The sequence below is a fragment of the Rhinichthys klamathensis genome, unplaced genomic scaffold (assembly GCF_029890125.1).
Source record: "Rhinichthys klamathensis goyatoka isolate OS25496 unplaced genomic scaffold, OSU_Roscu_1.1 h1tg000231l_1, whole genome shotgun sequence".
Taxonomy (NCBI): Eukaryota; Metazoa; Chordata; class Actinopteri; order Cypriniformes; family Leuciscidae; genus Rhinichthys; species Rhinichthys klamathensis.
Genome location: NW_026606755.1, coordinates 862,802 through 887,327, shown reverse-complemented (window position 1 = coordinate 887,327; position 24,526 = coordinate 862,802). Strand labels below are relative to the sequence as shown.

Below are 24,526 nucleotides of genomic sequence, written 5' to 3'. Positions count from 1 at the left end.
GACATTAGCCAATAGTCGAACGATAGAATACTTGTTTACTTCACAAGTTAGGTCATCCTTTGATATAACATTACAAACTATTTCGTCATCCTTTAGATTTAGATATTTATAAACTTCTGTGTCCCTTTGTGATGTTAAAATGAAAAGAATACTAATTTTAAACTAATGTTGACGATTAAATTAATAAGTTGTGATTTCATCGAGCACATAGTATAGAATCTTATTCGCATAAATAGGCTACATTTATCAAGCCTAAATGAAATAATGCATAGGTATGCAGGTATGTTTTTGACACATTCCTCTTATAGGGTACACTTTTTGAAACCATTAGAGCCACAAATCATGTGTTTTTGTGAGACTTGATGGATATGTCTAATCATATAGCTAGTTTAAAGCACAAATGTCTCTTCTCTTTAAAATGTTAATTGTTGGCCTGTTCCTCGATCCTCAGATGTTTTAACCTTTTCTTCTATGGTTTGGATTCCACCCTATTGAAGGAAAGTGCCTTTTGAACACACCTACATCAAGTAAGATATTAAAATCTTCAAACTATAATCAAACACAGTATTTGGATAAAATAAATGAATGACATTTGTTCTTTTATTACTTTATTTCATAAACATTTTCTTGATCTTGCACAGATTTCATTGGGATATTAACATACAATGGTACCCAGTGGCCTGCCACTAATTTAATCAACAATAATAATAATAATAATAATAGTACTTGAAATAACAGCAATTCCCATATTATGTGTACAATAAACCAGGTTGCATGAGGGAACACAATAGCATGTATACTTGTGCCATATAGTGTGATGGTTTGGCTAATAGGCTTGCAAATAAAACATCAAAGCTCATAATGCAGCCATTTCTTGGTTTTCTGAGAGAGTGTTTCTGAGCAAAGTAACACGGTGTTTACTGTCCTTGAGAAGATCAGCTATATGGCTATCTGGCAATGTTTTACAAATCCCTCTCTGCTGATTTGTTGCAGACGTGCACAACATGAAGAGGCAGCAAAAAAAAAAAAAAAAAAAAAAAAAAAACTGTAACGGGGCAGGAGGCCCTCATTTCAATTCCTCGGGTTTGGCATGCTGTGATGATGCCAGACAGCAGAAGAGAAAGAATGTTAGATCATCACTAGGCAGGTAATCATTAACATCTATGAGCAAAACAATCATCCATGCCTCAACATTTCTCTCTTTACATGTCCATATAAAAGAAACCTGCTCGTCCAAAGGCTGGTTTACAATAAATAGGTTTTAAAAGTTTGGCGTGTAACAAAGTACTCCTCCTCATGGCAAAATGGAATTTGGTGCGATAGGACTACATTATAAAAATGAAGAAGATTAAAACACTCAAGTCAAAAATCCGGATGTAGTAACAGATTACATCATCATCATCAGACTGTGCTATTCATGGAGTCTTTTGGTATGCAGATTTGGGCATATATAATATATACAATGTAACGTTTAATTCTCTGTTCTGCACCACAGAGATGTAATGGTTTCTCCCAAATGATTCTTGCTCAGATTTTTCCACACAGAATAATCCTTCAAGTACCATGTGTTATTCCTCCATATTAAACACTAGAAACTCTGATTATATAGCCTGTTCATTCATGTTCACAAAATTCTTGATCTCATCATGTCATTTATTACAACACAAAGCTGTTCCCTTGATCAAACAATAAAATAGCACCTCTATTTCTGTATACGACACTTAATGTCAGATCAAAGACATGAGATTGTTCTGATAACTTTGCTTAAAAATGCACAACTGTTCAGATATCCTAAAATTAACTACAGTGTATTTCACCTCTATCTCTTTTGAAGAATGTATTAAAACAAATTTTGTGAGATTACAGAGAATTACATCTGTATTCTATATTATATCCCTTCAAAATACAGTTTACAAATAAAATTTGTGGACTGCGGAACAAAGAATAGAAATGACTTGAATTAAAAGATCAAAACTTTCTATAAGTGTGGGACTAAAACATACTTGGAGCACACAGAAAAAATAACTTATATTCTCCCAAATGTTAATGTATAGTGTTTTTCCTTTGCATTTTGGTAGTGTTAATCTTTTGGTTCATCGCAAAGTTATACGACCCTCACTACAATTACCTCAAGGAGTAAAAAAGACAATAAATATTGGTATAAAAAAAATAAAAGTATAAAAAAAAACATAAAAATGTGACCCCAAAAAAAAGACATTTCAATATCTAATAGACATTTTCTGCAGTATACTTTGGCAAAAAGCAATTGTGAAAAACAATGTGTAGATAAGCACAGGGTTGCAAAATATCAGTAAGGCAGGATATCAAGAACAATAATACTGAGAGAAGCAGGATGTGTGTGTGTGTGTGTGTAAGCGTGAGTGACGGGCAGGCTCAACTGAGGATCTGGGAAATGACCAGTACAAGTCGTAAACATATGGAAGTTAACACACGCAGCCCTGTCCCAAAGCCATCAGTGCTCCCAAACCATGCACTGGCATCAACAGTCCTTTCTTGCACCTCGAGGAAGGAGACAGCAGACAGCCTGGTGGACTGGGGAAACACACCGACTGGTTCACCTTTACTTTTAATCGAGCAATGTCTTTGACAACAAAGAGCAAGATTAAAGCAATATCAAACACAAAGAGTTAAAGCAGTTCTCAATGAGTCATCAGGCGTTCACATTGGCAAATACATTTTGGAAACTGGATTCAAAAGAGGAAAAGAAAATGAAGCTCTTTCTAAAACACTGAATATCTACCTCTGGAATAAGTGGTAAAATGAGAGAACTTATCTTACGCTTTTCTTGACCTGGAATTTACCACAATGCTCAGAAGTCCATTTAAAACTGCACATAACGAAGATCAAACACCAAAAGCTCGTCGACAATACCTAACCCACAAAACTGGGCCCAGAGGAATAAGTTATATTTACAAATGAATCTTTTGCACTTTTCATACACAAATACAACACGGTTGAAAACTGTTGATATCCTCATCAAAACTTTTACCTTGTATTATTTATATATATATATTCTATATTTATCAAAAGCCCCTCTAAATAAGGCAGGGATATCATTGAGTTTTCAATGATAAAAACTAGCCCGATTCATACATACCCTCATGACCTACAATCTTATCAAATCTCACAACAACTCCGCATTCATAAAATCACTCATGCACACACAGGATAAATCTCTGTTATCCTGTAGGGAGAGCCCTGTCAATTCCTTTTTACACACGTTTTCCTTCTCAGACACTGCAAAAGAGACATGTCCAGGTTGCATTTCACCCCCAAAATAAATCAATTTTATTTTGTTTAAAAGAAAAACTTGCTTATTTTTAGGACCATTAAGACTGTGACATTATTTTCATTATAATTACCGTTATTCTCAATGATTCTCATTACTGTAACTTTAATTCAAATCAGCATAAATGACAGACAGTACAACATATAAATAATTTACTATTTAAATATATAATTTATTTTATTTTACATTAGAGTAATGTAACAATGCAACAAAAATCTGAATGGTCTTTAAAACAAGCTTCATTTACTTTATGCAAAATAAAATTTCTTTTGAATTTGGGCTGACATGTTCTTGACCGGTTTCCTGACATTCACTCCCAGAGCGTTATGATGAGCGCCCACTAGGTGGCAGAGTAAATTTGGTGGTGTTCTCTGAGCTGAAGGACCATGGAGTCAACAGGAAGCACATATTTCTGTTGTTTTTGAGTGGTTAGAACCTGCTTAGTAAATATTCCTGCTGTGTTCCAGCAATTCAGTTCCTGATCACCACACTACGTTTCTGAGATAAACACAGGCTTGCATAGCTAAACCACATTTCATGTGTCCAATCCTGTCACAATCCACTGCTAACTGCAATAGCCAATGTTTAATATGTAATCGAAATCTGAAATCCAGGATTTGATCCTCTTACCAAGCAGATTATTGCCATAAATATTGGCCGGATTCATAGTTGCTTTGCTTATTTAAAATCAACAAAATCACTCATTCCATCCTGCTTCTGGTTATGTAAACTGGGGGTATTTTACTGTAGACTCTCTGTCACCTAAACTTTTCACAAAACCAGGCCAAACATTCATGCCACCTCGCCATACTGACAACTGTCTCACTTCGCTATACCAAGTGTGATCCATATCGAGTTGGGGTGTGTTCACACTTGTAGTTCGGTTCTCTTGGTTTTAATGGTCCGGACCAAAAGGAAAATGACACATTTAGACTTGGATCTCTAAGCATTCACCCTGTCATTTTTAACAATGAACCTAAAGATTCAAAAAAAGGCTTTTATGATGTATATTTTGAGTCAGAACTTACTGAACATCCAAAACAATGCTGTGTGTAAGACTAAATGGCTCATTGTATGTATGATTGGTATTTTTACCAGCTGAGAACTCACAAAGGGTTTATAAAATGTATAAAGGAGTCAAAACAGCACCAGGAATTCTTCCGTTACACTCTCTCACGTTTCCGACGCCTGTACCAAACTGTAATGGGCATCATAGCATCTTAGACGAGGAAAAAAGTCAGTTTTAGGGTCACATCTCGTGACATCATGTCCTGTTTTTGGTTCGGTTAGATGTCTTCGGTCCGTCTGGCGTTCATATTACAGTCGAACCGCATCAGAGTTCGTTTGGAAGCGGACCGAGACCCATCTTTTCAGCGTCTCGGTCCGCTTGTTTGGTGTCACCAGGGTTCAGATGGTAGCGTTCACACTCATTCAACTGAACCGCACTAACAGAGCAATCGCACCAGAGTTCGTTTTAATCGAACCAAACGTGCCAAGTGTGAACACACCCTTAGAAGCATCAGTCGAGAAACCACTTCACAAAAAGAACAGTCGATTCAGCAAAGAAACTGCTAGCGACCTAAAGAGTTGATGAACGTAATCACTTGTCCTCTGATAAGTCGTCTTTAAAGTGTGCACACTTTTGTCAGATTGTTCCAAACACTGGTCACTCACACAAGATGAGCAATAGACAGAGAAACGTACCTGTAGATATTTCATGCAACTTACAACTGACAATTAATACAGATGTGTGTAAGAAGGTATATGTGTGTGTGTGTGTGTTTTGTCTATCATATCCTGTCGCTGTGGTCACATTTGTACAGTTTGTGTGTGCAAAATGATATCATATTTTTCAGCCAATCATGTGCTTTCTCCTGTAGGTACTGTCTCCTCCCCTTCTTCTTCAAGGGCTTCGGAAATCGGACCATTTGACTGCAACTCCTCACCCCTGCCGGCTCTCGACAAAACCTCCATCCAACGTCGCTGCATTTCCTCACAGTCGGCACTGAAGTAAACGGTCAAATGACTCTGGCTCATTTTGAAGGCGAAGCGACGTTCTAGACGGTCACTCGATTCAGGTAGTGACACCTCGAATCCGATGAGGGGAATACTGCGCTGAGCTTTGACATCCTGTGCGTATGGAGAGAGAAAAACAGAAGATAAGATCAATACTTCACGAGTAAACCATTAACGGATCACTGTGAACATTAGTCATGGAATGCACACTAAGGCCTTGTTTACACCTGGTGTTTGCGTCTGTCTGGGGAAATCTGATCAAAAGACAGATCTAACATGCACGCCAAATCTCCTGTGACCATGTGTGACCAAATTTCATGTTGAAGTCAAGCAAATTCTGTGATGTCTTGTGCACGTTCACTACTGTTTAAAAGTTTAGGGTTGGTAAGAAGAGTCTCTTCTGCTCACAAAGGCTGCATTTATTTGTTCCAAAATACAGTAAAAACAGTAATATTGTGAAATAATTTGAATATATTTTCAAATATAATTTATTTCTGCAATGACAAAGCTAAACATGATCCTTCAGAAATCATTCTAATATGCAGATTTGTTGCTCAAGTAAACAGTTGTGCTGCTTCGTATTTTTGTGAAAACCATGAAACATTTTTTCAGGATTATTTTGAATAGAAAGCTCAAAAGAACAACACTGTAAAAAATAAAATGCCATTTTTACGGTAAAATACCGGCAGCTGTGGTTGCCAGAACTTTACCGTCAAAAATATGGTACAGATGTTATTGGTTTTACAGACTTAACTTAAAATTTACAGTAATAAACCGTATTTCATCATCTGATATAATGTTAATTTACCAACCTATTTATGTATTAATATCTGTTTTGTACCATTGTAATACACTGACAACCAACAATCACAGCAGTGATGAAAATCACATGACAAATCAAAGCTCATCACAAGCAGCTCTTCCACGAGAAAGTTAATACTATTATATAGAAGGTGTACAGATTTATTCGCACAAACATTGAACACCATCATGGTAACACACATGAAATTTAAAAAATGCAATGAACATAAATTTAACAACATTAAATGTAACATAAAACTCTAATGTACATAACTGATAAGAAAAGAACTAAGAAAACTAAGAAGAAACATTGTTATTTCAACAAAAATACATCAAATGTGAAGTGTCACGCAGGGAATTGTGGGAATGTTAATTTACAGTTTTTCACTGTAAATTATACCAGTTGTTCTTTTTCACTTTCAAAAACTGTAAATTTAACGGTATTTTACAGTAAAATTACATTAAATGTACCGTTAGATCTATCAGTTATTTACCTTATATAGTAAGGAAACTTTCTGTTAACCTATTAACAGCTTTTCACTGTAGCATTTTTACAGTCTTTTACCGTTAAAATCACGATCATTTTTTACAGTGAACATTTATTTGAAATAGAAATCTTTTGTAACATTATAAATGCATTTACTGTCACTTTTGATCAATTTAATGCATCCTTGCTGAATAAAAGTAAAAAAAATCTTAGTGACCCCAAACTTCTGATGGTTATGTATATATTTAGGCTTTTCCAAACCTTTTGATTATATGGGTCATTTCTTTAAAACCCACATGGAACAGGCAAAGTTCAAAACCTTTGTTTTAACAGAATGGTTGATTGACAGGTGAGTAGGAAGTCCTTTGCTTCTGTCCAGGACACATCAGGCATAAAAATGATAATCCAGGTGTACATGCAGTCATGGAGGTTAATATTTTTCTCAAAAAAAAAAAGAAAAAAAGAAAAGAAACCACATCTGTATTTTCATAATTTTTCGTACTTTTGTATTTTCGTACACACATTCTCATAATATATGTGTATAAACCTGTGGATTAGTTACTGCAGCCTTACCTGTGGAGCACCATAGATATACAGCACCAGTGGTTCATTTTCAGGGATGACGAACCAGGCCTTCTGCCATCCACGGCCACTTCCCTTCTCCATATGATGTAGGAAACTACACAGCACACTATTCTCAGCTGCCACTGAGGCCTGTTTCTGCACGAGGGGAAGAACAAGTTACAGTTACTGACATTAATACTTGTCAACAACTAGTACTTTTCATATTCTTGTGTTCTCTTTCTGGCATCTATTTAGCCATATGGCTGCCTTTAGACTCCGCAGACGCGTCACATTATGTGTTGAGTCCCTACAGTTGTATAAAACCTATACTACTGGTCAAAAGAATCATTTTGGAACTATTTTTGTTACATTTTTGAAAGAGGTCTTTTATACTCACCAAGGCTGCATTTATTTGACCAAATACAGTAATACCGTGAAATATTACAATTTCATTTGATTTTAAAATGTAATTTATTCCAGTGATGGCAAAGCAAAGTTTTCAGTGTAACATGATCCTTCAGAAATCATTCTAATATGCTGATTTGGTGCCCATTTATTATCAATTATTATTGGAGCTTAATTATTTAGTAATTTATTTTTTATTATTATCAATGTTGGTTTTTGCTGCTTAATATTTTTGTGGAAACCGTGATCATTTTTTAAATTAATATTTTATTAATAAAATTATCAAAAGAGTACCATTTATATGAAATCGAATTTTTCTGTAGCATTTTGATCTTAATTTAATGGGTCCTTGCTGAATAAAAGTATTAATTTTTAAAAAAACAAAAATTGTTTTATCTTACTTAACCCAAACTTTTAAATGGTAGTGTATCACCATTTACGCAAAAAAAAAAATTGATGATCATAATAAGAAATGTTTCTTGAGCAGCAAATCAGCATATTAGAATGATTTCTGAAGGATCATGTGACACTGAAGACTGGAGTAATGATGCTGAAAATTCAGCTTTCACCGGAATAAATGACTTTTTAAAATATATTGAAATACAAAAAAAGTTATCGTAAATTGTAATGATATTTCACAATATTACTGTTTTTACTGTATTTTTGATCAAATAAACACAGCTTTGGTGCGCATAAGAGGCTTCTTTCAAAAACATTAAAAAATGTTAATGACCCCAAACTTTTGACCAGGTTTACCTAAAGCATTAACACTATTCTTTTTTGCAAGCACTGCTATTTCCTTAAAGAAGTGCACGTTTAGAGCGTGACCTTTACTTTACCTCTAGAATGGAGCGACGTCTCTGTGTGCTGTTGCTCAGACTGGCAGGAGAGGGCGGCACTCCCACTAGCATGGTGTAGCAGTCTATACACACACGGTTGGCTCGGTTGTTATCGTACAACAGACGTGCGCGGAACTCAGAACACTTTCCACACACCACCTGAAATCAAGACCCACGTCAGTCCACTGCATCGGCACCAGGAGCATGAGGACTTACAGAGTTATGGTGTTGTGTTACATACGTGTCCGCAGGCTTTGCAGTGATGCCGTCTTTTGGTAATAGAGTTAAAAGGCTCCTGACACTTCATGCACAGTGTGACCTCTTTCTCCCGGATTGGAGTGGGCGCTCTCTTTCCAAGCTCTGTGCAATTCTGAAAACAAAACACGATCAGAGAATACTGCAGTGGCTACATTAAGTATTCACAGACCTAACCCACACCTAAATGTCATTGCATTAGAGGAAGTGTCTTCTTTAAAGATGTTTGCTTTAAGGTTTTGCCACTTGATTTGAAATTGTTGTTAACTAATGCAATGACATTCATGCATATTTAAGTGTGACTTGAGCATCAAAAGGCTTATTGGGGACACTGTATTATGCATTTATTCACATAGATCTGGGATTTTTAAACTTTTAATACCACAGACCCTCAAATATGGCAAACCCTTTGTGAGGGACCCTTCCTAATATACAGCCTAAATACAGCTACAGTATATATTTTTATGTATAAAGACCCATTTATATGTGGAACATATTATAAATACGTGTGAACTATTATCTGGGATATAATAATATTTAGTAGTATATAATAGTTTAAGTGTAGTAATATACCTGCTATAAAGTTATTGCTATAAAAATCACTTTGTATATTATCTAGTCATCGTGATTTTACCAAGTAAGACATGTTCCTGGATCAACATATTCTGAAAATATTGTCCTAACCATATCTATATCCAACCCCTAAACCTAACCCTACACATAAATTATCCCTAAAATCAGAGGGAAATGATAGGTGAATAACACTGATGTAGAAGCACCTAACCCTGGATGTAAGTCTAAACTTGACATAAACTGTAAACTTGTCCCTCAAATCTGATTGGTTGATTGGATGTTGTATTAGTGAAATCAGGTTCACATTATTATCTGTCAACAGAATAAAAACATTTGATTAATCTCATGATTTACAACCAGAATAAAAAGTAAGATGTTAAAATGTATTATATTTTTTAAAATTATTAATTTATTAACAATATTTTTTCTTGACTCCCTAGAGGTCCCTTCACCCCCTAAAAATATAGTATTATTATATTAACTATTATAGTATTTATTAATATTTTGAATTAACTTTTAGTTTTATATTTACAGTTTTAGTAATTTTGTTATGTGCTTTTGCTGTCACTTATAGTTTAATATTTCTAATTAGCTTTTAAAGTTTTTGTTTTTGTTTTGGTGGCAACATTTCTAATTTTAGTTGAAGTTTTTTAAGTTTTACATCCAATATTTATACTTTATTTCAGATAAATTTCAATGAACATTTTTTTTGTTAACAATAACAACACTGCGAGTGATAAAATCAAAACTAACTGGAGAGTTGGGAGGAGTGAAGTCCTCCTCCCGAAACGAGCAGTTGAGCATACGGAACGTCTCGAGCGTCTGTTCATGTCTCTGTATAGTGGCCTGGATTGCCTGTGAGAAAGTGAGCAAGAAAGAAAAGGATGAGTAAAATGTAAGTGGGAGAGTTATGGTCGAGAGATATGAGAATCTGCAATGTGACGTGCAAGAGGAGAAGAGGTTACCTGAATCCAATCTCTCTTCTCTTCTTCCGTCCTGGTGAAAATGAAAACGACAAACATTGTAAAATCCCAAAAGCTGCACATATTTCTCTTGTTTTTCAATGGCTCATATTCTTTTCTAGGGTATTTTCTCCTAATCCCCAAAAGCTCGGACAACATTACTGTGGTTGTCAATCAACCTCAGATTTGATTTTTTAAGCAGATGAAGCACATTCCCTAAGCCGTACCTTGCTTGCAGTTCAAGCGAACGTTGTTTTCCGGATACCAGAAAGGTTCGTGGTACGTTCATGCTGCTGGTCTCCTTCAGCTGTGAAACAATGCAGAGTGAATCCACAGCAGATCTATTTCGAATATGACACTGTAAACTAGATAAAAACACGTCGAACCTCCATGCCGTCAACATCAATCCTCGCTCTCACTCCAAATTTCTGTCCTATCAGCCTCAGTTTAGGGACGCAGTACAACAACCGGTCATTGAACTTCAGAGAGAGGAGAACAAAGTTAAACATGCATGATTTACCAGAGAACTACATTTACAAAACATCTTTTACTAAGAAATCATTTTGAGGTATCATTTACAGTATGTTTAGCACAACTAGTGAAACAGCTCTGGGATGTTTGACTCACCAGAATGAGGTATCTATCCTGTGATGTCCCATTTTTAGCTGACAGTTTCAGGATGTGTCCCTCTTTAATGAGCTCATTAGTCGGGTTAACGATGTCCTCTTCTCCACCGAGCAACTCGTACACCTTCAACAGCTTTCTCATGCGCTCCTGAGAGACAAAACATTCACACGTTTGTATGGACATTTATCATTCATTCATTCGCAGCGAGCATCCACACAAGAGAGCTTCAAGCTGATCAAATTTGACAGTAGCTATGTTTCCATCCAAAGTTACGAATTTAACTTGTGCTCAAAATGGACCGTTTCCATCCCGTGTGTTTCAAGAAAATGAAATCATCACTTCCTGGGAAATCGCCGCAAAATATCAGTGATAAAATGGAAGTTGCTGTTGTCAGGAAGCCACTGTGGCTCTTTTTTCAGAACGTGCAGATGAAACACAATAAACGCTGTCATCATGTTATATTGCTTTCGGATGCCTGGTGTTTGGGAAAGCATTCATGTGATACACTTCTGGGAGGGAATTAAACCAAATTATTTTGATGATAGACTTTGGCTCAGGCATTTCAGAATGACCAAACCAACATTTGAGATGCTAGTTAGTCTACTTCTCCAATCACGTCCTCTGTCGAGGTCATGTGAGTCTTTTGTTGCACATCGGGGGATGTTTCCTTGTTTACTTATCAAATAAAAAATGATCCACCTCAAGTTAGCGAATACTGTTTTTATGCAAATTTTTAGAATTTATGCATATCTTGCCGTTTCCATCCAGCGTTTTTTTAAATGCGATATCCCAAAATTCGTATTAAAATAGGTGGATGGAAACACAGCTATTGTCTGTTTGGGTCGGTTCCACAGGGAGGGAGGTATCTCATGTCTCAAAAAAATGAAGAAAATAAAAACATAGGCAATTAACAGCTTCAAATGAGAGACTTTCTACAACAGACAACACATTAAAGAGGCAACCATGCTTAATTACAAAGGGTTGTTAAGTGGCAGTGCTGGTTTTCACCCCAGATGGAGTGTGGCGTTGATCTGTGGTGCCGTGGTTCATCTGAAATCCACTCACCATTTTCCTGATGGCAGCGTTTGAATGTTCTGCCGCTGTGGCGATCAGCTCCAGAGATTCTGAAAGGAATAAAGGAGTAAGGTCTTGATATTCACAAGGTGTCATTTTTCCATTTTGCCTTTTATCTTGGTCTGTTAACCTTGCATGAATCTTTTGACTGAAATATTTCCAGGCACATGCACTGATAGTTGAAATGAAACAGAAAGTGGGCTGCTGTGGTCAGTGGAGGAGATAAGGGCCATTTCAGCGTTCTGCCGTTCTGCACTCACTCTGAGCGTCTTTGAAGTCGTCCGCGTCTTCTGGCAGGCGGTGCAGATAGTCTTTGAGCAGGAGCTCGTAACGAGGGATCCTCTGCACAGGCTCCAACATGTGGTGCTGTAGGGTAAGATTCCCACACATCTCCTCTTTCTGCAATACACACCCAAAAGAATACGATGACTAAAAAGAAAATATGCACCGATCCATTCCCACACACGGATGCAGAACATTTGCAAAGACGGAGACCTTAAAGACAACATGAATCAAGACTCTATTTACACACTTATTTTGCACAATTCATTTGTGCACATAATTATAAAGAAAAGCTCTCATTCAAATACATATTAAAATACAAGATATATTGTTCATATTACTAAATTGTATATATATATATATATATATATATATATATATATATATATATTTAAAATGTTAATATATAATATATAAAAAGAAAAGAAAACTAGTTTTCATTCAAATATATTATATACTATATATTAAAATATATATACAAGCATCTTTACTTTTTATATTATTACGGTATTTTTTTAAATATGATAATATAAATATATATATATGTGTGTGTGTGTGTGTTTGTATTTATATATATAATATATTTTAATGAAAGCTCATGAAAACAAGTTTTTCATTTATATATACATATATATAAAATTTAAAACTTGTTTTCATAAGCTTTTGTTCAAATATACAGTACCGGTATTATAAAAAAATAAAAATAAAATATATATATATATATATATATATATATATATATACTGTATATATATATATATATATATATATATATATATATATAGTATGTTACTATGTGGTTACTAGACTGTAATATTGCTTTTCTCAATGTTTAATACTTCAAATTAGAGATTTGCTCAAATTCCTGCGCAATATTTTAAAACATTTTCACAATGCAATCAAAACCTCTTCTCGTCTCCGCCTAAATTATTTCCCAATGAATATTTTGTTTCACTCTGAAATACATCATGTTGCACAAGAAATACATCATGTCTTTAACAATAAGGCAAACTCCCAAATCATTGCCAAGCACAAACAAGATCATTCGCTGGTAGTGTAAGCCTTGCGTGATGGAGCCCATGACATGCCTGATCTCCTTACAGCAGTCCTGTGATCTCAGGCACTGGGCCTCACACACTCTTGATATTCTTCACACAGTGGCAACCAGAGACGTTTGAAGTGCAGCACCAGGCCTGATTGGGGCGCCATTAGTATTCACCATAACCTACAACTCCCCAAAAACACTCCCGCACCCACAGCGATTCACTCTTTCATCTGACGCACTCAATCACCGCGGAGCCGTGGGAGCGCTCTCGTTATTTTGAACACGAACGCTCTTGTCTCAGACTGTGAAGGTGGATTCGGTGAAGTGCACCTGGAGGATGAGATTACTGTATGACTAACACACGCTCTGTTCATTCAGTCGATGGGTGTGAATTATGCAGGGTTGCGTGCAATTAACACTCATTATAACGGTGAGGGGGTTTTCACACATTTCATCTGACTCTGAGAGTGTGATCCTCAACAGTACTCACCACATCTGACTGTTAATAGCAAACAATCTCTGCCGTGACATTATCGCAATTTGAATTTTTAAGATAACTTTTATTGTAACTCCTATTGTTGTTTCACACTTCTACACTTGAAATCTATTCAGACAATCTATTCACTTTTTACTCTAGTAAAAAGTGAAACTCTAGTAGTTTAAACTAGTGGTAGCATTTAAGATACGCTACTCAAAATTCCATTACAAAAAGCATATGTTAAAGGGATACTCCACCCAAAAATGTCATCATTTACTCACCCTCAAGTTGTTCCAAACCTGTATGAGCTGCTCTGCTCTGCTGAACACAAAAGAAGATATTTTGAAGAATGCTGGTAACAGTTGACAGTAGCCATTGACTTTCATAGTAGGAAAAAATACTATAGAAGTCAATGGCTACCGTCAACTGTCAGGTTACCAGCATTCTTCAAAATATCTGCTTTTGTGTTCAACAGAAGAGAGAAACTCATAGTTATTATACTTCAAATATTTATGCATGATTTGAATGTTCTCTTTCAAACATTCGTTCGATGTCTCACTATAGGAAACACCTCAGGCGTGACCCATCCCGGAAGCACCAATTACACCACACCTGTGAGTTGACAGGCCAATCACGACAGTCCTGCCTCCCTCATATATATCGCTGCTTTTTCTTATTACAGAGCATTGCATCCTTAGCATAGCACAAAGCGTTTAAAGTTCCCACTGATACCTGGATGTTGTGGATGATGGCTTTGAACTGAGAGGAGCGCTGCATCCAGGTGTTCACTAGCTCCATGGCCCTGTCAAAGTTTTTCACATACTCGCCATACATCTTCAGGAAAGGTGCCAGTTTCTGCAGGATGTCCCCGATGCGGGGGTTCAGATCCCTGAGGGGAGAGGGGTAGAAGTTTACTTTTTTTTGAAAACATATGTGCCTTCTATCTGCTTAAATCCTGAATTCAAAATGTCAATAAGAAAAATTATAGTTCCATTTCTGAAATCTGATTGCATGAGCCACTGTAAAATCCATTGCAAAATAGTCAAAAACACATCTGTTTAATACTCTATTAATGTGCCAGATCTAAAATATCATCCAATAATTAGGCTAATCAAAAATAAAACTAGGCAGATGATTTTTACTGGGTTATTATTAATATATATGTAATAATTTATAAAGCATTAACATATTTTTATGTAACTATATTATTGCCCAGGTCTTTATATCCTCCTTTATTTCCTCATACATCCAGTATACATACTATATATTAAATCTCAACTGCCTGGTTTTATTTCTTGGCAAAAAATCGCCGCACCTCTTGTTGGAAATAACATCACAACCTTTTTTTCCATCAAGAGGTGCATACATTTTTGGTCAAGATCTTGTATTTGTAAAGTAAAGCCTCCTCCAGCACATCCCAAAGACTTTCAATGAATTTAAGGTCTGGACTCAGAGGTGTCAATTCATGAGTGAAAATGATTCTTCATGCTCCCTCCCAACCATTCTTTCACAATTTGAGCCTGATCTTGGCATTGTCATCCTGGAATACGGCCATGATGTGTCTTCCTACATGGTTGTTTAAGAAATGAAAAGCTACACACTCCATCAATTAGAGTTAGAAAAACTGTTGCCAAACATACAACATGCTAGAAACACAGTAATCACTGCAATATTGATCCAGTCATTGACTGGTAGTGGTGTATAATATATAGCAAATCTTAACTGCATGATTGCTTGTATCGTAGCAAAATATAACTGCATTATCTCTCAGCTCTGATCTGCTAAATGCGACTATAAGCCATTAAGATATTATAAACATTAACATGATGAATTTCTGTAAAGCTGCTTTGAAACAATGTGTATACAAATAAATTTGTCTTGACGGCAAGATAGAACATTAGTTAGGGGGTAACATTACCACTTAACCATAGTAAAATCACTCTCACAGAGCATTTCTGTCTTTCTCACCATTCCTCCATGCGTTTCTCCAGCGCGGGCAGCAGGAACTGCTGGTGGAAGCAGTAGATGGAGCAGATGTTGGAGAAGATGCCCATGACCACCTCACAGGGGAAGGAGCTGCGAGCTCGGGCTTCCTCCATCAGCTGGGCGCAGAACACCTGGTCCAGGAGGTGCAGTCTGGACACGTAGGCCTTCTCCGTATGCAGAAGCTCATTAGCAATGTTAAACACCCGCTGCTGGAACGACAGCTGTAAAACAGAACATGATGGCTGAATAATGACAGTTTGAACACACCTGTGACAACAAGATGGACTGAAGTGTGTGGTTTTAATAGTAAGAACTTTAAAATTAAGTGCGTGTGTGTGTATACTGTGTGTGTGAATGTGATTTATTTCTGTGATACAAAGCTGAATTTTCAGCATCATTACTCCAGTCTTCAGTGTCACATATGGTGCTCAAGAAACATTTCTTATTATTAGTGTGGAAATCAGTTTTTGCTGTTTAATTTAAAAAAAAAAAAAACGAGAGCAATTTCCCAAGTATTTTTTTAATGTATAATTTTTTTTAATTTTAAATAGAATTTTTTGTAATAATATAAATGTCCGTTTAAATCAATTTAATGCATTCTTGCTGAAAAAAAGTATTAATCTCTCTTTTTTTTTTCTGACCACAAACTTTTGAACATTAGTGTAATAAAATAAAAATATATATGTAATATAATAATAATATATTGTATGTGTAGATCTATATATATATATATATATATATATATATATATAAAAATAAATATAATTTTTGTCAGGGTTTCTTGCACCAAATTTATTTATCCCTCAGAGTTAATTAAGCTGTTTGTGTATGCTGCATATATGTGTTTATGTAAATTATATGTAAACTATATGTAAATGTGTCTTTGGTGATACAAAAGGTACCCAAGAGTAAGATCAATCTTTGACAAATTATTTAATCATTTCCTCACCATATAAATGAATGAATTAATGGTAGGCATGGTCTCTGAAGAACACACTTGTACTCACCTCAGATGAGTCTTGTCGTTCAGCTTTAGGCAGAGGTTGTAGAGCCATCGGGTTCATCTCACTCTCGTCACCGCTGCCCTCTTCCATATCACTGTCTCCCTCCGAGTCTCTGCCGCCCTCCACACCGCTGGCCCCCTCTCCTCCGGGCCCCTCGACATAGGCGCAAGGAAGCCCGGGCCCTGGGCTGCACGGGCAAATCTCCCTCTCGTGACCGACCCGATCCTCATCCCCAACAAAGCACAGCTCCTCACTGTGTGAGGGCGAGCTGATACTGTCAATACCGCTGTCTCTATTGGCCAGCTTCCCATCCATCTGTGACGGTGGGAGTGACAAGCGTTCCGAGGGGATTTCTGATTGGTTGGCTGTAAGGTCCCTCATCTCCATATTGTCCAGCAGTTTATCAGAGGCACCGTAGCCCGATTCCATAGAGAGCCGCTTTTCTGAGCAGGACGCCCCAAGTTCACTGTCATCCTCCTCGGTTTCGTCCACCTCGTCTTCCTCCTCTTTTTCTACTTTCTCGACCTCCTCCTCGGCCAGCGGCGCCTCTAGTGGTTCCTGAAGGGACGTGCAGGGCAGGATGAACTCCGAGGGTGGAGGGCTAAATGACCCAGGAGCGGCTTGCTGGTCCGGGACCCGTGGGGTACACATCACTCCGCCGGTGATATCTGGAACCACGATGATCTGCTCCCTGGAAAAAGGCACAAAAAAATGTCTTGTTACATATGTGTATGTATATATATATATATATATATATATATAAATACATCACATTGTGAGCACTAAATAAAAATAAAATACAATTTTCTTTGAGTATTTTGTCTTGTTTGAAAAAAAAAATCTTAATATCCTTCAGACAAAATAAATGTACCTGAGAAGCCAAATTGCATAAAATATTAAGACTTGTTTTCGGAGAACATATGTTGAATAATCCTTACTTATCATATTGGCAAGTTAAATGAAATTATAACTAAAGTAAATAAATAATAAACTAAATTTAATAAGATTTATGCTTAAAAATAAGAACCTATAGCTATATTCTCTGAAAATGTTTTGCAGTGAGAAAAAAAGATTTAACTTCTTGTTTACCTGTGATCAATAAACAGAGATATCATTACTTGAGAGCACCAAATCAAATCTGACTGTAGTTATGAATAATAATCTAAAAACAGGCTTCAGCGTCAACAACCACTCGACTGTTGTGTTCTCTTACCTCTCAAACTTCTCAATGAGCGAGAGGACACAAGTGGGGGAGGAGCTTCCCTCTGCTCTCGGTAAAGTGGCGCGTGATTGGCGAGGGTCAGCGGGGAGTGGGCGGCAGGGCGGGGGAGGGAGGGGCTTGTCCGGGGGGCGTGGCCGGCGAGCGCCCTGCTGCTGTAGATGAGGGGGTTTCGGGGGCACTGAACGAGACAAAATCAATACAGAAATCAATACAGTGAGACTGTACGATCACATGACTGCACCACAGAAAGACACAGATATGAAATTAGAACAACAGGGTAGAATAACAAGTACTTTTACTAGATTGCATTATAATTGTATATCATATTGTATCATAAATTAATCATGAGGTCAACAGTAAACATTAAATTAGTCACCCCAATTTAGTATATTTATATATGCACAAAACATACACTACCCTTCAAAAATACATATATATTTTAAAATAATACTTTTATTAATTTACAAGTGACGGTAAAGACTTATATTATTACAAAATAAATCTATTTCAAATAAATGCTGCTCTTTTGAACATTCTATTCATCAAAGGATCCAAAAAAAAATTATCACGGTTTCCACAAAAATATTAAGCAGCACAAAATAATCAGAAATGTTTCTTGAGTATCAAATCAGCATATTAGAATGATTTCTGAAGGATCATGTGACACTGAAGACTGGAGTAATGATGCTGAAAATTCAGCTTTGCATCACAGAAATAATATTTCAGTGTTTTATTATGCCTTACTTTGATCAAATAAATGCAGCCTTGGTGAGCATTAGAGACTTTTTTTTTTTAAATATTTTTTATAAAAATCAAACCGACCCTTTTGAAATCTCTCAAATCTCATTTGCAAATGTGCCTATTTCAATCAATAATAACACATTGACCTCTGTACTTCACATGAACTTATTGTATGGCTTCTGAAGACTTGATATATAGCATAAAAGTTGCCATTTTGTCCTTCTTAGAGCCCGGAGGCCCTTGTTCACTGTATGTTCGAACTGGTATTCCATGCTGGGACTAGCATGGGAAGTGGGAGTGCTGGTGGACCAGCTACACCAGTTCAGTTTCAGTTACACCAGCTAGACCAGCACTACACCAGCTCTAACCAGCATAAACCCACCAGGACCAACATGGAATTCATGCTGGTTTAACTTTATACTGGAATTTTAAGCAGGGGTGTCATGAGGATGAGTAAGTTATGCCAGGATTTTTTTTTTTTAACTATCCCTTTAAATGTACAGAACATACCTTGAGGCTTTGGCCCAGGTAAAGGTGGGCGTGTCTTAGGGGGTGGAGGCGGGACATCCTGAGGTCCGTTCTCAGTTGTGCCATTGCAGTGCTGTGGTTCCAGGGGTCCAGGGTCAGAGCAGAGGTGCTGCGGGGTCTCGTGGGCTCCAAGGCAGGGGCCTGGCTCAAGGGACAGACTCTTGGTTAGGAGCCGCGGACTGGATGTGGACAGGCCTGACAGAAAGAGAGAGTGCAGACTTGCTTTGATTCAGAGAATCTGAATAAAGGGAATTAACCATGCCCAATGTTCTTAATCAATTACAACCAATAACTGAAGTTAATGTCTTGTTATTGGTTTCATTTGAGTTGATTTTGGCCAAAATTAGGCTTTATTTTTCAACTCAGAGTTAAAATACACCACTCTCTCTCTCTTTCATAGCCAGAGCTTTGTGATATAAAAGCAGTGTTTGTAGACAATACAATGAGTTCCGAGGGTTGAAGATGTGAATAAATGAAATGAGATGAAACAACAGTTACTTGTGAGTGACACGAGTAATTCAAATTCAAGACAAAAATAGCCTATCTTTCACTGTTTATTCATCTCCTAACAACATTTAGCATCAAAATATTTTCTAGGAGGATTTTTTTTTGTTTTTTTCCCAGAACAATATTTGAAAAAGTCAGCAAAATGATGAGGAAATCATACAAAATTATAATGTATTTATGATCAGTTTACAGAGAGACGGACTGTTTCATATTATGTGCCATAATGATGACTTGTATTGTTTATCAATAATATGCGGAAAACACAGATTCAGTCACGTTCAAAAGTCTAGGGTCGGGTCGGTACGTTGTTTTAGCATCATTACTCCAGTCTTCAGAATCCTTCAGAAATTATTTCTTATAATAATCAATGTTGAAAACAGTTGTGCTGCTTAATATTTTCAGGATTCTTAGATGAATAGAAAGTTAAAAATGATAGCATTTATTTGAAACGGAAATCTTTTGTAACATTGTTAATGTCTTTAATGTCACTTTTGACATTAAGGTTAATTTAATGCATCCTTGCTGAATAAAAGTATTTTTTTTTTTATTAAATGACCCCAAACTTTTGAATATTAGTGTAAATAACCCAATTTTAATCAGGAAAAAAATATTAGTTATTAATAAAAATAAATAAATAAACGTTTCATTAATTTTTCAATAATGCAAAAAGTTAAATACAAGGCTAGTAGATCCATTCAAAAAGTTGATTTAAAAACTAACTGGTTAGTGGTTACCCTCATGTCTTAGGCTCACCATTACTAGCATGATCATCTCAGACAGCAAACACTTAAAGAACCAACAGGAGAGAAGAAAACAAGACAGGCAAATTCAATTCAGCCTAATTTAATGGAGCCGGCTGGGCGTAATGGATTACAGTTGGGCTGAGTGATGTGTCTGAATGCCAGAAAGCATAAATGTACAACACGTTTTCACACAAACCACCTCTGGGTCAATAAACCGTGAGTCCAGATCCTGTGATAAGTCCAAGTAAATACTCCACATCAATCTTGGGCTTAAATTACTCACTGGTTTGTGCTGACAATGTGAACATGACATCAAACTGTGAAAAAGACTTCTGGGTAAGCAGTTGAGCGCTCTGCGCCCTTGTTGTGCCATCGTGTGTTAAGTAGGTCAGTGTGTTAAAGTGCCAGTCTCGACTGTGTATATTTGCCTGTTCAGCTCAATCAGTGTAACACATTTTGAGATGGATCTAGTGACATAACCAAATTCAGAGCTTAAACACGAGGCACATCTAAATGCGATTTGAACATGGGCTTTGATATTAAAATGATCAAAAGTGGAGTTTGATATTAAAATGAGCGTGGACAGGAAAAAAATCGAGTCGGAATTTCCTTAAAGTGGCACAGACGGGTCAGATGTTGGGCAGACCCGCTGTCTAGATGACGTTGCCGTTTTAAAAAAAGCTTGTCTGTCCCCCTACAAAGAGCTAATTGCTTACATATGGTGACACTCATACCAGCTAGCGCAGGCAGGGGGCTGAAATGACTTCCACATGCTCCAGCAAAATTATTTAAAGGTGAAGAAAGGCTAGCGAAGGAGAAACCAGTTATCCTAGCCACAGTTTTGGATTTGCAGCGCATGTTGTTCTCCCCATGTGCTCTGAAACGGTCCTGTATGGGAAAGGGATGTGTGCTGTGACCTACAAGCCAATTTGAGTCAGGACGGATTAAATATGTATCAAAAGAACAGGCCCATTCAAAACACGTCAACTTGAAGGGCAGATAAACACGTTATCTGCCTTTTTTTTTGTAATTGTCTTCTTTTGTAGCAAAGAGCAGGACTATACTATGCTATGGTTGCTAAAGTGCTCTTTTAAGTAGGCATATAATTGAGTGATATTGTAGATTTTACTCATATTTATGAATATTTTCAATTAGTTCTGATTTTGTGTTTTTGTCATTATTTTGTTATTTTAGTACAGTAAGTTAAACCAAAGACTAGATATACAAAGACGGTGCACTCATATTACTATGATATGAATGGGAGAAATTGCAACGCAAAATATGGCGAAATAAGTCTTCTAAATAAAAGAGCCGATCGCCAATTGGTAAGGTCATTTTGCCACTACAGCTGCCGCTCTGAGATGCGCGCTTATGATCGCACGTGTACATTGGCTGGTCCAGCCTGAAAAATGCAGTTTTTGTCATGATTTGAGCATTTAGAAACAAAATTTAAAAGACAGTTGTTGTCAGATTTCATTAGCGATTTCAAATATGAAATGTAATCGTAATCTTGGCGAACAGCTTTGGACAATTTGATGTTTACCCATTCAAAGAGATAAGAGCTGCACTCGAATGACTAGAATAGCTGCCCGAGAGGCGTTTTAAAGATGGCCACCGAGTGAAATGAGTTGCCTTATGCCTGTGCAATTTCAGCAATCCTATAAGATCTTTACAAATCACACCGTACAACATGGATCTAATAAACTTGGGTACCACATGTATGCAAGTACGATTGAATTGTAGGCCACGACACAAGTTAGTAGGCCTATATGAATAAAACATCATCAGCATGCGCTAGTGGTAAACAATGCACTGAAAAAAAGAGGAGGAAGCGAAAGAGGAGAATATGGATTATGGATATGATCATGGCTAGGGAAAAGAGGCTAACTTGGCATGCCAATTTTGCAAATGGAGCGGCATCAGTAGGCCATGTTGCATTTTTATTGGCTAGTCAATAGACGTAGGTCGTAACAGCAAACACACTGTGAGATGATCACGCTAAATATCTGAAATGATCGCTGATTATCTTTGGTCGCAAGACCGTGACAACGGCCATCATTGAACCTCTCTCACCGTTTAGGAGCCACGGCCACAGAAACCTCCACGATTGGCCATCTTTCGTCTAGGACAGCCCAATATCGTACAATGTGTACCGGGCATGAAAGGGACTTGAGAAAGATATTTGGAAGAATGTTTGTAAAAAATAAATACTATGGTCAATGGGGGGGGGCGAGATCTATTTTTTTTAAAAGGTCGGCAGTGGCTCAGTGGTTCATGTGGGTTGTCTACAAACCGGAAGGTTGGTGGTTCAATCCTCGGTTCCACCTGACCAAGTGTCGAGGTGTCCATGAGCAAGACACCTAAGCCCAGCTGCTCCCGATGAGCTGGATGGCGCCTTGCATGGCTGCCGTCGCCCATCGGTGTATGAATGAGTGTGTGAATGGGTGAATGTGAGGCAAAATTGTAAAGCGCTTTGGTGGCCATTGGGTCTGTGAAGGCGCTATATAAATGCAGTCCATTTACCATTTACCATCTACTTGGTTACAAACATTCTTCCAAATATCTTGCCTTTGTGTATAGCAGAACAAAGAAATGTATACAGGTTTGGAACAACTTGAGGATGAGTAAATTATGACAGGATTTTCATTTTTGGGTGGAGTATCCCTTTAGTTTTATGAGTTTGTTCAAATGCATAACCCTATGTATGAGTAATAGTAATGCCACGATAAATAATAGTGCTTCCTCAGTCATTCAGTCAATCATAAATTTCTATTAAAAAATAATCTAAATAGTTTTTCATATGGTCTTTTTCCATAGCAGACAGAGAGAGAGAAATATATTGGCTTTTACTGTCTGGCACAAAGCCTAAAGTCAATCAAGGCACAATGTCATTGAGACATCTAAACATAGAAACAGAAAAGTCCTCCAGTACAGCCAAACGCATGAGTTTTAATGATTACAAGCAATGTACGCTCTTACTACAAATTGAATGTCATCAAAAATAAAGCCCTGCTGAAATACGCTTCATACAAGCATCTTCTCTTTTGAGAAGTTTACTTCTGACTGACTGATATTTTCATGCTCCATTTCTCCTGAAGGCATAAAGTGCAGACAGGGGGCTTTTAGGGCCATGAGGATAAAGGAGAGACAGACATAGGCCAATACTGGGGTAAAAATATGCTGTTCTGCTCTTCTATTCAGAGGCTTAAGATTAATCCATGAAGTGCTTTGGCTGCAGTTTATTAAAGGAATAATTCACCTCTATTTTTGTCTTCACCCTCATGTTATTCCTAATCTGTATGAAAAACAAATGTTAAGATGTTCAGGACATTTATGACACTTTTTAGTCTTTTTGGAGTTTGTTGAATGGCCCTGGTCACAAAATGCTTTCATTGTAGCAGCTCAGACCTTCCTCAAAAATATCTTAATTTGTTTTGTACAAAAGAAACTAAGAGTGGGAGAAAAAAATTAGATTATCAGGTGCATCGCGATTCTGTCTTAAACGATTCTGATTCAATTTTGTTTATTGCTTGAATTGTGTTTATTATTTTATATTTGCTTGTAGTGTTTTGATGCTATATTGAAAAGTAATTATAATTATGTAATAGAAAAAATGCATATTCAAAGAAGGGTTATTATTGTTAACGAAAACTATTAAAAACATATCTGTTAATTAAAATAAAGCTGAAATAAAATAAAATATAAATATTAGTTTAAAAACTTAAACTAAATGAAAATTTGAAATATTCCCTTGGCAATAAACTAAAATACGTTTAAGTTGAAGCACAAATTATTAACTGGAAATAAATAAAAACTTAAACTTAAATAGCAATATTTAAAAAAATATAACAAAGCATATAACAAAATGATAAAATATTAAACTAAAATTAACAAATAAATAAATAAAAGTTAATTCAAAATATGAATAAAACTATAATAAAACTAAAATATCATAGATAGTCGATAAACTCAATCAATCAATAAATGAATGAGAAAAAATGTAGATCAAGAATCATTTTAGAATCGAGGCGTTTTGAAATGACATGAGTGTGAATAAATGATGACAGAATTTCCCTT

At 36.6% G+C, this 24,526-nt stretch overlaps 1 protein-coding gene across 5 annotated transcripts in view; it reads right to left on the bottom strand.

Annotated features, from left to right (window-relative positions):
* Nucleotides 1–4,745: 4,745 nt before the first annotated feature.
* The window catches only part of fgd1 (FYVE, RhoGEF and PH domain containing 1), a 67,717-nt gene continuing 47,936 nt past the window's right edge, over nt 4,746–24,526 (bottom strand). For 2 of the 5 annotated variants that reach the window (XM_056265253.1, XM_056265255.1), the window contains exons 2-17: nt 19,182–19,394; nt 17,922–18,108; nt 16,712–17,399; nt 15,687–15,925; nt 14,451–14,607; nt 12,174–12,312; nt 11,905–11,963; nt 10,840–10,986; nt 10,599–10,691; nt 10,440–10,519; nt 10,216–10,246; nt 10,004–10,105; nt 8,664–8,792; nt 8,423–8,581; nt 7,188–7,334; nt 4,746–5,440 (exon numbers count right to left, since the gene is read on the bottom strand). In XM_056265253.1, coding sequence (XP_056121228.1) covers nt 5,171–5,440; nt 7,188–7,334; nt 8,423–8,581; nt 8,664–8,792; nt 10,004–10,105; nt 10,216–10,246; nt 10,440–10,519; nt 10,599–10,691; nt 10,840–10,986; nt 11,905–11,963; nt 12,174–12,312; nt 14,451–14,607; nt 15,687–15,925; nt 16,712–17,399; nt 17,922–18,108; nt 19,182–19,394 — 2,840 coding nt within the window. In that variant the 3' untranslated portion in view covers nt 4,746–5,170. The other 3 variants (XM_056265254.1, XM_056265256.1, XM_056265257.1) reach the window with 2 other exon arrangements.